Genomic DNA, 13,733 nt, shown 5'->3' with positions numbered 1-13,733 from the left:
CAAAACCAACATCATACACCCATATAATATCGAAGCACATGTGAGTCTGTATCTCAAATGGAATGCAGTAGAGTAGGGAAAATGTGGAGTCCAAATGTACCATAGATTTGGGGCTTCAAACTTCCTCCAGTATAGTTTTACACTGCAGCAGAATATATGTCATTAAAAGTAAAACTAAGAAAACAACTGAAATATGAAGAAACTTTCATCATCATAAAATACCTGTAGAGCTCATGGCAATGAGAACTTGACAGTAGTTGCAACAAAAGTGACTTGATACATCAGAACACACCGAGCGAGGTGGCGCAGTGGTTAGGCCAGTATTACACTATCAAAGATATTTGATGGTGTAATAGGGACTTTGTCAAATGTTGTCCAATATTTGATCAAATCTAGGGCTTCGCTGTAAATTTGATCAAAGAAATCGCTTGTTTTCTGTTCACACTTCACTGCAATGTGACGTGTTACCACATGGAGCGCTAGCATCGCTGTAGCGTTCTGTCGTCTGTAGTGTTTTTCTAAACATTGCCGGTAAATACAATTGGTGTGTGCTGACAACTACAAAATTAATAGAGATGTATGAAGCTGATGAGGCGCTTTAGAACGTGAGGCACCCTGAATACAAAAATAGATTAAGAAGATTGGAGACTTGACCTGACCTAACCTAACCTAACATAACATAACATAACATAACCCTCTCCTGTAGCAAGGAATCGGAGTGTTACAGTGAGCCTGTCTTCTGAAGATGGGCAGTTCTTAATTGAATATTGTGCTTTGTGATATGAGGATACACTTCACTGAGCACATACAGAAATGTATGCTCATCCATTCTTAAGTAATTGATGTACAACTTGATGTCATCCACTGTAAGCTCACGTAACATGTTTTGTTGAATGCTTTTATCGTGTCGTCGTAAAACCCACGGCTTCACCCAGATTAGATTAGTTTTTCGTTCCATAGATCCGTGCTGAGGAGATCCTCGTGGATGTGGAACATGTCAATTTTTTAAAGCTGAAATAACAATACTAATAGTATGAATAAATACATCATTTGTTTCTATTAAAAATTTCGTCAATGGAGTAGAATGAATTGGCCACTAGTAATTCTTTCAGGCTCCTTTTAAACTGATCTTTATTTGTAACTAAATTTTTTATGTTTGCTGGCAAATTATTGAAGATGAGTGTTTCTGAGTAGTGGACCCATTTTTTAACTAAAGTAAGTGCTTTTAAGTCCTTGTTCAGATCATTTTTGTTCCTGGTATTGTATGTATGAACTGAGTTGTTTGTTGGAAAAAGAGATATATTATTTAGGACAAATTTCATTAAGGAGTAAATATACTGAGAGGCAATAGTTAGTATACCCAGTTCTTTGAAGAGGTTTCTGCAGGACGTCCGTGAATTTACTCCACAAATAATACGTATTACACGCTTTCGGACTCTGAAAACTTTTGTTTGACTTGAAGATTTACCCCAAAATATTATCCCATATGTCATTATGGAATGAAAGTAGGCAAAGTATGCAAGCTTTTTCATTTTTATGTTGCCTATGTCTGCTGTTAACACCCGAATTGCAAATACAGATTTGTTACGGCGTTTCTGCAGTTCTGTGGTGTGCTCCTCCCAACTGAATTTATTATCAAGTTGTAATCCCAGGAATTTAAGACTGTCAACCTCATATGTATGGTTCCTTTTTTTCCTCCACTTCTTTTCCGCATGTGCACACAACGCAATTGCGGTACGTGCAACTGCTGCGGTTAATAACAAGTTGTTGTCAGCCATCTTGAACTTTGACGAAAAATTTGATGACAGTGTAATACCCCTTCTAGCGCTACATGAAAGATCTTTGTCAAATATATTTGACGGAATATTTGATCACATCTTTGATCAAATCTTTGACAAAGAAATTTGATAGTGTAATACCGGCCTTAGTACACTGGACTCGGGAGAACGACGGTTCAATCCCGCGTCCGGCCATCCTGATTCAGGTTTTCCATGATTTCCCTAAATCGCTCCAGGCAAATGCCGGGATGGTTCCTTTGAAAGGGCATGGCTGACTCCCTTCCCCGTCCTTCCCTAAACCGATGAGACCGATGACCTCGCAGTTTGGTCTCTTCCCCCAAAACAACCCAACCCAACCCATCAGAACACAACTAGGTACAGTGACATGTAAACTGTCCAGTAGATACTTGGAATCTTAGAATGGTCCGTAAGCATAGTGGTCTGTTTGTATGGCCAGCTATATTAACTGGCTACAGTTTAGGTGGCTTTTCACTTGTTCATGCCTCCTGTGACATACACAAGTTCATAACGTTCTTCACAATACACACTGGACCATGTCCAAACTTAAACAAATTTCGAAAGCGGCAGTTCAGTGCTACTATCTAGCTGTCGTTTTTGTAACTGGAGTGACTAAAACAGGAGACCACCAAAGGATGGATTTTGTCCAGAAGTAAAATGAGTACTGCAAAAGTGATTATGAGCTAAACGAATGTATAATGAGCCCAAGCCACTAAAAATAGTGAGAAGGGCTACACATAAATAAAATATCCGTAGATGAATTGGATTCACCAAATAAGAGGTGGTCCTCATGAATGGCCAGAGGAGGCGCGGTGTACTGATGATCAACGGCATACTCTCATTTGATCTAATTAATACTTCTTCATGGTATGGAAGTTCTGGCAGAAATTAAATAATTTAGGAGTGAAGATAATAACTCCCCAAATAGTAGTAGGCATTGATTCGTCAACCAGGGGATTCATCTGAAAGCTAACAAAGTTTTCATTCTTGTTTGTGCCTGTTAATGACTCAACACTTCTGCTATTCATTAAGCTATTGCCCTTACCCCTAAATTATTTATAACTATTCTCACTTCGTTCTCAATGGAAAATCAACTGAATATGTGGAGAGTAGAGATTTCCAAAAAGTAACTTAACTAGACTATCTGCCATATCCATAATAAAGAATAGCTAGGACTGATCTTTTATCAGGATAACAATCTTGTAATATTCTGTCAGTCATGTGATTGCATTTTAGGATCTGGTCATCACATAGAGTTACAGTGATGTTTCAGGTAATGCCAGCATTCAGACTTCGTACTTAAGAAAATTCCTTGAACTAAACCATTCTTGTAGTTTCTAGGGTCTAATTATTATTTACTAAACATGTTTGGCTAGATTCCACATTTTCCTTGTCATTAGATCTCAGAATAATACTGCCCCTGTGGCCAGTTTCAGGGTACAGCTTCACTCTCATACCATCCTCATGTGGCATTATTGAGCACTTAAATAATTTATTTACCAGGAGAGGTATAACATTCCACTCTCCACCATTCAAAGCTAAAATCTATCAACTTCTCTTAGTGGTAAATGAACCTACTGCTACCAGTTATCTTGCTGTATGTGAAATCACGAAGTCCATACTCTGGCCAGTGTTGACATGTTTTAGTCAACTGGTGTACATGTCAGTGAGGAGTTTAATTACAGTGTGTGACGTAAATGACATAGGTATGTTAAATAAAATGGGCAGTGGATACAAGTTTACAACATGCTTCTTAGTGATTGGGACAATTCTACACTGAAGCACCAAAGAAACAGGTATAGGCATGCGTATTCAAATGCAGAGATACATAAACAGGCAGAATACGGCGTTGTCGTTGGCAACACCTATATAACATGACAAGTGTCTGACCCAGTTGTTATATCAGTTACTGCTGTTGCAATGGCAGGTTACCAAGTTTGAACGTGTTGTTATAGTCAGCACACAAGCATTGGGATACAGCATCTCCGAGGTAGCAATGAAGTGGGGATTTTCCCATACAATCATTCCAAGAGTGTACCGTGAAATCAGGAATCTGGTAAAACGTCAAATCTCCAACATTGCTGCGGCTGGAAAAAGATCCTGCAAGAACGGGACCAACAATAACTGAAGATAAATGTTCAACTTGATAGAAGTGCAACCCTTTGCAAATTGCTGCAGATTTCAATGCTGGGCCATCCACAAGTGCCAGCATGTGAACCATTCAACGAGATATCATCGATATGAGCTTTTGGAGCCGGAAGCCCACTCGTGTATCCTTTATGACTGCACGACACGAAGCTTTACGCCTCAACTGGGCCCGTCAGCACCAACATTGGGCTGGTGATGACTGGAAGTATGTTGCCTGGTCGGACTAATCTCATTTCAAATTTTATCGAGCAGATGGACATGTACAGGTATGGAGACAACCTCATGAATCCAGGGACCCTGCATGTAAGCAGGGGACTGTTCAAGCTGGTGGAGGCTCTGTAATGATGTGGAATATGTGCAGTTGGAGTGATGTGGGACCCCTGATAAGTCTAGATATGACTCTGACAGGTGATACGTACATAAGCGTCCTGTCTGATCACCTGCATCCATTCCTGTGCATTGTGCATTCCAACAGACTTGGGCAATTCGAGCAGGACAGTGTGACACTCCACAAGTCCAGAATAGCTGCAGAGTGGTTCCAGGAACACTCTTCTGAGTTTAAACATTTCCACTGGCTACCAGACTCCCCAGATATGAACATTATTGACCGTATCTGGGATTCCTTGCAATGTGCAGTTCAGAAGAGATTTCCGCCCCCTCGTTCTGTTGTGGATTATGGACAGCCCGCAAGATTCATGGTGTCACTTCCCTCCAGCACAACTTCAGACATTAGTTGACTGCATGCCGTGTCATGTTGTTGCACTTCTGTGTGCTCGTGGGGGCCCTACACGATATTAGGCAGGTGTACCTGTTTCTTTGGCTCTTCCGTGTATAAAGTATGGGTGAAATGAGGAAGCCTCAGCAGTATTTATATGGACTGGATGAATGAGATAGTATGGGAAACTGAGATGCTATTGAGTACCAAGCTCGTAGATATTAACCTAAGAATAGATGTGTTAGTATCACAGTATAGTTTGCATGGGATGATATATTTAAGTGTGAAGGGAATAGTAACATTTTGAAGCAGAATTATTACTTGTTCACAGTTTTAATGTTTACATAAGCCGTAGTACCTGAACAAAAGCATGTTGTAGAAAAATGTGTTATATGTCTTATGTGTCGAAACTGTTCAAAGTATGATCATGTCTAATAGAGACATTTGTGTTCTGTTTTCCCCTCTTGAAATGTACAGGTTGTTCATACTTAAAGTTCCAGTTTCAAAATGCTGTAGAAAGAGAATCACTGCTCAGAATGATGTCAAATTTGAACAGCATATTATTGATGCAAGGAGTAATGCCATGGAACAAAAGAAATTGTACCAGAATTTTAACAATAGATGCCACTGTAAGCATCTTAATATAAATGGGGGCAGCTACAAATGATGCAAATGGCAGATGAATTGTGATGTAATGGCTGTGGTTTGAGTTGCACATTACACTGTCTGTACTGTTTGTTCAATGTGCATGACTACACAAGTTTGGCAGTCAACTATGACAAGGTCGTAACACATTGGATGGAGAAAATCAATTTTTAATTGTCCTGAGGCCAAAAAATGCATAAAAAGCAAAATGACATCGGTTTTGAATTGTTCTGGGGCCAAAAGCAGCATAAAAAGCAAATGACATTGGTTTCTAATTGTCATGAGACTGGCACAATATGTTCAATATGCTGTCCACTGTTTCCTGCCACAAGTTGTAAACAAGAAACAGCACATTTCACAACAGATGTGTCGGGGTCACACTCAGGGTGCGCTCTATAATGCTTGCTTTCGTTTCAGCTATGTTTGTAATTAGAGTACTGACCACAACATCTTTCAGATAATCCCACAGCCAGAAGTCAGTCAGATTAAAATCAGCTGATCTGGATGTACAGGCGAGGGAAACGACAGCTGATAATTCTAGCAATTCCAAAATGCCTCTGCAGCTGCCACTTCGCTGGCTGTGCAGTGTGGGGAGGAGTGTCATCTTACATAAAAATGATACTACCAACGTATCTATGCTGTTGAAGGGCTGGAATTGTGGTTCGCGAAAGACTCTCATAGCATTTACCCATGACACTACAGGTAACGGTGCCCATTGGACTCATCTCCTTGAAAAAATACAGCCCTACAATAAACAATGCCATCACCACACACCACACAGTCACATTCGCAGGCACCTTTGATGTGCGTGTGGATTTTCTGTTGCCCATATTCTGCAGTTTTGCATATTGACATGTCATTGGAGACGGAAATGGGCTTTGTCTGTCCACAGAATGTTCTATGACCATTCATTGTCCACTTCCACATGAGCAAGAAATTCCAGAGTGAAAATTTGTCTTGCTAGCAGGTCAGCAGGAAGTAATTCCTGGACATATGGGTTATTCTGTACGGATAGCAATGCAGGACGTTTTGTAGGATTTTATGCAGCGTGCTTGCAGGCATGTCCAGTGTTGGGGACAATTCCCTGTGCACTGGATGTTCATATACCATCATTCGACCTCTCGTGCAATGCTGCGGCCACATCTTAAACAGGCACCGGATCAACTGCTTTCCTCCTCCTGCCACATTGCACTTCAAAAGAACCTGTCTTTTCAAATTTTGTAATCTTTCTCCAGCTCCTTAGCATATTTTGGAACTGGTGCCTTTCTTTGTCACAATGATTGTCCAGAATGTCTGCAGGGCTACTGGCTTTACCAACAGCATGCTATCCTTCATGGAGACAGCCATGTTGGGTGTCTCAGACACAAACTGAGGAAGAACACTGTGCCACATTTCTATTGATATACATATTCTGACACTTAAAGTGCCACCTATTGCTAAATTTTCATTAATCATCCCCACCCCTTCCCAAGTTATGATTTTCTTTGCATCAATAACATACTGTTCAAATTTTCCATTTTCAGGCTTCATAATATGGTAAAATTACTCTTCACTGCTGTAGTCATTGATCAATAAAATATTAGTGAAGAACTGATAGGAAATGTAAGATAATAAATATATTGTAACTAATGAAACTTTGTGCCAGATCTGGACCCCAAATCTGGATTTCCTGCAAATCTGAGTTCAGTTTCCGGTCTGGCACAAATTATCATTAGTTGCAACATATTAATACATTTATTGATGGTATTGTATCTTTGACAGTGCCACAGAGAATCTAATTTATATTCTCAAAACAGAAGAAAAAACGCGCTTGTAAAAATCAGTTAATACATTTATGATATGTTTCTCTCACTGTGATACTCTGTTAGCTTGAGTAGTAACAACTGTTTTCATGGAAAATGTTAATGGAAATTGCAGTCTCTTTACAAATTTATTTTATAACCCCCTTTTCCACCAATTTCCATCTTGCATGTTTTACAGACTCAAAAACATCAAATATCCAATTGACTGCTGTACTAGAAATATCATTTCTTAAATGCAGAAGAAATTTGTAGAAGCTCTTCCTCTTTTGCCAGAGTAAATATTTAGTGGGCAAGGAGTTTAACAGTTATTAAACATGAACCAAAGAGTCAGAAAGTTGACTAGATATTGTAGGTTACCAGATACCACCAGATCAGTAAACCAACCTGGGACCTTGCCATTCACAGGCAACGCTTATATCGATTGAGCTATTCAAGCACAACTAATGACCCACCTTTTATTGCAGTAGTACTAGCCCCAGAAGCTGTGCAGGAGAATTTCCGTGACGTTTGGCGATTAGGAAAAAGGTATTAGCGGCAGTATGGGTGTGAGTTTTGCATCATGTGTAGATAGCTCAGTCTGTAGGAGCATTGCCCACAAAAGACAAAGTTCCAGGTTCTGAGCCCCAGTTCACAAAGGCATTTTAATATGCCAGGAACTTTCAGTGCAAACTCCAATGCAAAGTGAAAGAATCAATCTGTATTCGTTCAATTATTAACTCTTGATCTTTTTGTAATGTGAGTGATCGCACGGTTCACTTGGTACACATGTAAAGAATAGCTATCTTTATGGTACCAAGGGAAACATATATGAGCAAAATCACAATTTAATCTTAAACAATAGCACAATTTAATCTTAAACAATAGACAATGTTGGATGGAATATTAACAATATTATGAAAATGTTACATTGTTACTCACCATATAGCGGAGATGCTGAGTTGCAGATATGCACATCAGAATGACCGTCAAACAAGTAAGCTTTCAGCCAAAAAGGCCTTCATTGGAATTAGACAAAACACACACACTCTCACTCTCTCTCTCTCTCTCTCTCTCTCTCTCTCTCTCTCTCTCTCTCTCTCTCTCTCTCTCTCTCTCTGGCTGCTGCGGACAGTCCGCCTTGGCAGCCAGAGACGGTGTGTTTGCACCTGTGTGTGTGTGTGTGTGTGTGTGTGTGTGTGTGGCTGTGTGTTGGGTCTACTTCCAGTGAAGGCCTTTTTGGCCAAAAGTTTATTGTTTTACAGTCTTTTTGGTTTGCCTGTGTGCATCTTGGCATCTCCACTATATGATGACTAGCAGTTTATCCTTTTCGTAGCATTGAACCCAGATCTTACTTTAAAAATAAACCTCTCATTACATCACTCTGTTGCCCCATGCAAGTGTTATCCCGCAATAATGACCCACTAGAAATATTAAACAGCACATTTCTATCAGTCTCTGCCCATCACTTATTTCATTACTAATTATCTCGTAGATAACTGCCTGATTGCGGGATTGTGCTGATAGGTCAGAAACTTAGTCATTTTCTTGCATGGATTGTAAATTTTTTCTCACATAACTTGCAGTTTATTTTATATTACTGCTGCTGATTTGGATGTATGACAACACAACTTAATACTGTGATATCTAAAGCAATAATGAAGGAATAGGTACCAACTTGCAATTGTAAAACAACAGTGGAACAATAAAAAACATGTTATTTTTGATTGGCACACTTTGTACAAAGGCGTGCTTGCTTGAGGGTTAAAGAGGATGCTGGCCATTTAAAAAAAAAAAAAAAAAAAAACTCACATTATGTATTAAGTATTGAGACACGGCACACTCATTTAATGGTGTGGTAAATACTGATTTGTTGAAGAATTACATAGTGCAGAACTTCATTTAATTGTTGTTTATGCCTGAATTGTTACTAAAATTGCAAAACACATCTTACAGGGACCATTCTTGGACGCAAATTATGCAACATCAACTCCTTTGTCGCGGCCTGCACCAGTGTTGGACTCCTCTGCTTCACTGACTGCTGGTTTGGCTGGTCAGTCTGCTGGTTCTGTACCGCCAGGGTCACAGACTTCTTCAGCTGGAACATCCAGTTTGCGCCGTATGCGCAAGAAGGAGCTACTGCGTCAATACTGGACCCAAGAGCGCAATCTGGATGAACCTGGAGGTGGTGGTCCTGAGCCAGGACCAGAACCTGGTCCTCCTGCCAATCCACCACAGCGTGCTGTTATTTCCATACCAAAAGCTGTTGCATCCATGACATCAATTCCTACACGTGAAGACTATAAGGCAGTTGTCGATGCTGCTGCGAATATGGAGCGCAAACGGCGTGGTGGGAAGGGCACGGGAACACCGTTGCAAGGCCCATACGATGACATCAGTATTGGAGCAGGTGCCGACCGTCGCGGTATAGCCCTTTCTGCTCCTGCCGTTCGACGTCGTGGTCGTCCTCCGAAAGCGCCACCACCTGCGCTTGCTGCAATAGCCCCTGTTCAGCCACCCACTCTGCGGATAAAAATAGGATCTGCAGGGAATGCCGGGGTTGTTTCTGCGGCTACAGCGGCTGGTTCTGACGGCGAGGAGAAACGACTTCGCATACGCCCACCAAAGAAGAGGTTAGCACCAACTAACAATGCAGCACCTTCTGTAGAGGAGCTCAAACGAGAAAGCATGAAGTTCCGACGACGCATTATGCAGGACTTCGATCAAGAAGAGAAGAAGGAAGGCAAGAGGCGACGACAGCAACAGTCACAGCAACCACTTGCCGTTCATGAGGTCCATTTGGTGCCTCAAGAAGATGAGGTAGCACCCAAGATTGTGATTCGTATAAAAAATCAACGCACGACAGATGTAACACCATTGATACCACAGTTAGAATCGCGCAATCCTGGTGATGTGCCACAGTCAGTACCTGTAGATCTTACTGAACCTCCAGCAGATGCAAGTGTCCCTTCTGTAGAGGGAGATTTGACCAAAACAGTGGAACGAACAGTTCAACCTCCATCTGCTGCCCCAGCAACAGCCCCCGACCCTCCCGCTCCTCCAGATGTTCGGACGTCTAAAGTGAGTCCCATAAGGTTAAAGCTAGCGCGTTGTCAAGAAGGTTATGTGATGAAAAGTGCACCAGTGACTTTAACAGAAAATAGTGAGGGTGGGACTGGCTGTGAAGTAAGGTGATGAACACTTACACCCGGCCCAGGCAATGGACCATGTACGCGGGCACGTGCATTGGCCACTTTCAGCATCTGAAGATTTCCTCCTCCTTTTTTATTGTTACAAATGTGTGAGGGAGAATGGTCAGCTGGTACATACCAATAGATGGAATACTGATGTAAGGATTTAAAGAAAAGTCTTCTACAAATTCTCTTCTTTGATAAACTCATTACTTTAATCATTGAGTTGTGCAGCACAACTTTTGTTTCAACTGTGTATTCCATTCACACTGTATTTATGGAAATGAAATTTCAGATGCTGAATCTGGTATGCAGTTTGTTTATCTTTCAAACAGTTGTGTGCAAGAACAACATACATCTAGACTGCACTTTGCCTGTGTGTCGGTGTGTAGAGTTACATGCGTAGTATTTATTGTTAATGACTTTGTTAAATATACTTTTTTTTACTTTTTAACGTTGGATGTGGCAGCAAGGGACAGGTGTGATAGCTGTGGACCTCTATCACTTAGTTTGACCCACCGGAGGTGAAAGCTGCCGCGGACAAAATGGACGGCATTTTAACAGCTTTCCAGTCCAGTAGTGTTTTGCCAAGTGTTTTAAATTAATCTAAAATCAGAGTTTCCCTTTTGTTTTATTTCTCATGTTGTTGGTATATAAAAAGAATGTGTGATGAGCTATTTAAACTCTTTTTAGATTGTCTTGTATATTTGCACAGTGTATAGTCAGCTTTAGTACAGGAAGCAGTTAGTGTACAAAAGTCAATTACTGATTTAAGACTTGATTAATATTTTTGTACATATAAGTGTTGAAATGTATTATAGCAGTTTATTTGTAAGTTCATATTTTATTTGAAGTATATGGTTTGCAGAAATTGTTAAAGAATTATTTTTTTTATTTTATGTACCTTTAAATTGCTTTTTATAAAAGTTTACAGTAAACACATTTTCAATCACAAGTTTAATAAGTGAACTGAACAAACTCTCTTTAAAGGGTTGTGACCTGTGCATTGCCGCCGTATCGTCATACTAGAAAAAGATGTAAGAACAGTGTTGGAACCTAATTATTCGTAGGATGCAAATGCATGTAATGTAGTTTAAAATGCATCTCACTTTGCTGATCTAAAAGTTGCCATTTTTTTATCTGAAACTGTGTACCTGTTTCTAGAGTCAAGTGAGAACTTAAGTGTTGTACTCAATTTTTACATAAAGAATGAAATAGTAGAGCTCTTTAACAGCAAAAGTGCCACGTATTTGCTGCTATTATATAAAGTGTTTTTATTCAGGATTGTTGTAAAAGACAACATTTTTAGCTCCTGTGATGGCTTCTAAAAATATATCTTGGCCAAATGGCTGAGATTCAGATTTTAGAAGGTAAAAAGTGTTAACGAGGTCATGCAAACATCTTTTGGATTTGTGTATGTACCTCATTCTGCAATAATATAATATTTTGTTGTTTTGTGTGTACAATCAAGGTGCTTAGAATTCAAATCTGATATCAAAAAGAATTCAGAGGTATTTTTAAAAATTGATACGTCTCTAATGATTCGGGTGCAATACATGATTTTCATTTGTTAAAACAAATTAAGTATTACAGATGTGAAAGCATTTTACTAGACCATACTCTCAATCTTAATTGAAATAGTGCAACCCCAGCAGTATACTGACTTTTTGTATTTTATTTATATTTGTGAATATGGTGTAATATCCAGTCATTAATTTATAACAGTGAGTTTATAGTAGCATTAATCTCTTGAACTCAAAGAATCACACAGTTGTTACTGGGAGAAACTTTTCCATTGAAGCACAAGGCACATATTTTCTATTTTATGACAAAAATCTACTTCCGTACTCTATCTCTTTGTGCACTATAGTAATATTATATTTTGAGAGTCTGATACGTGTTTAACATTTGCATGATTTTTAGGCTGTTGATCTGTTCTTTTGTTCTAAACCATTGTAAAAGTTAGCCGATATTCCTTTTTCCTTCCAATATTGTGTATAGGTTTTGTGATTGAGATACAGTGTACAAACCATAATTGTTTTGTACAGAGAATATTTGTTTTAATTATTTTTCTCATAATTATAAATAAAGGTATATGTTGTTGTAAATAATGTACAAGTGATGCTGGTCCTGTAAGATATGGTGTTGTAATGTGCACATAGTTGCAATGTGAAATACAAATCTTTTTTTAGAATGAGAAAACGAATGGTATGCATATTTAATATGTTGTCACCACCCTTTTTAAAATGAACTCAACCTGCCATCATTGGTTTTGTGTTTTGCTGTGCAATATTACTAAATAAAATATTCTCTGTGCCAGAGATTAAAAGGCAGTCATTAAAGGCTGTGCATTCAGTGAACAATAGTGAAAGGTAATAAAGTCTCACTTTCTGAAAGATAAATTTATATCTCATCACATTAAAATATATGTACCTGCCTCATCATAAGTATCATGTATGTTTCTTGGTTTTATTACTTGTCATCCATATTCTGCAGCATCTCTTAGATGTACTATAAGAAACTGACACTCGAGATTCATCACATATGAAGAACATTCATCAGGATTCAGTTTACCTCATCAGAATCACATTAATGACTGCTATAAATGAAGTGAATCTGTGATCTGTAGTATGTAGGTGTTCACTAGCCTTTTACTATAGCATTTATTAAACATAGTTATATAAATTTGTACTTTGACAGTGGTGTTGCGCTACCATTACACTGTATAATTCAGAAACTCTTGCAACAGAACACTGAATAAATATCTGAATTATAATGAAACTTCCCTACCTCACAGTTTTTGTTGTTTATTCGTGAGTTGCTCTCGGAAACAAATTAGTAGCTAACTTGTTTCTTTGAAGCTTGAAAATAAGTGATTTGAGTCTCATTATGATGATCATCTATATTTTTATTTGCCCTTTTAATGAGGGAGGTATAATAATGGAAACTTACTTACCAATTCTTTTCTCTTTTTTTTTACTATAGTGTGCATGCTAATGATGTTATTGACTTCGTCACATGGCTGGTGTAGCAAGAATAAGTTATTAAACACTTTTTGTTAATATACAGAATGATGTATTGCTGTCTGTTTTTGTCCCCTTGCTAGTTAATATCAGTATTTTCCAAACATTCTGAGGACATTGTGAAGTACTGTAACTGTTTTGCTCAGTATGTTCTTTTACCATAACTTGTGAGAGTTTCATTGCATACAGACTTATTGCAGGTGTGCTGTAGGGTGACAGTATCTATTCAGAAAGAGAATAAAAACGGAATATTAATAGTACCTACAACAAATTAAATGTAGTAGGATGGATGAAAAAATTTAATCACCAATTGGCGGCAGGAGAACACACATCTACCTCTCTCTCTCTCTCTCTCTCTCTCTCTCTCTCTCTCTCTCTCTCTCTGCGCATGTGTGTGTGTGTGTGTGTGTGTGTGTGTGTGTGTGTGTGTTTCCACT

General features: G+C 39.0%; 1 protein-coding gene across 1 annotated transcript in view; it reads left to right on the top strand.

The window, feature by feature from the left end:
- LOC126482312 (PHD finger protein rhinoceros) overlaps nt 1–13,251 on the top strand; it is a 246,149-nt gene extending 232,898 nt beyond the window's left edge. Inside the window, exon 19 of the mRNA XM_050106352.1 lies at nt 9,039–13,251. Within this exon, the coding sequence (XP_049962309.1) occupies nt 9,039–10,277 (1,239 nt within the window). The 3' untranslated portion in view covers nt 10,278–13,251. The remainder of the gene's footprint in view (nt 1–9,038) is intronic.
- Nucleotides 13,252–13,733: the final 482 nt, after the last annotated feature.

Source organism: Schistocerca serialis, chromosome 5 (assembly GCF_023864345.2).
Source record: "Schistocerca serialis cubense isolate TAMUIC-IGC-003099 chromosome 5, iqSchSeri2.2, whole genome shotgun sequence".
In the NCBI taxonomy this organism is placed as follows: Eukaryota; Metazoa; Arthropoda; class Insecta; order Orthoptera; family Acrididae; genus Schistocerca; species Schistocerca serialis.
The sequence above is the reverse complement of the archived record's forward strand: the minus strand, read 5'-3'. Positions and strand labels throughout refer to the sequence as shown.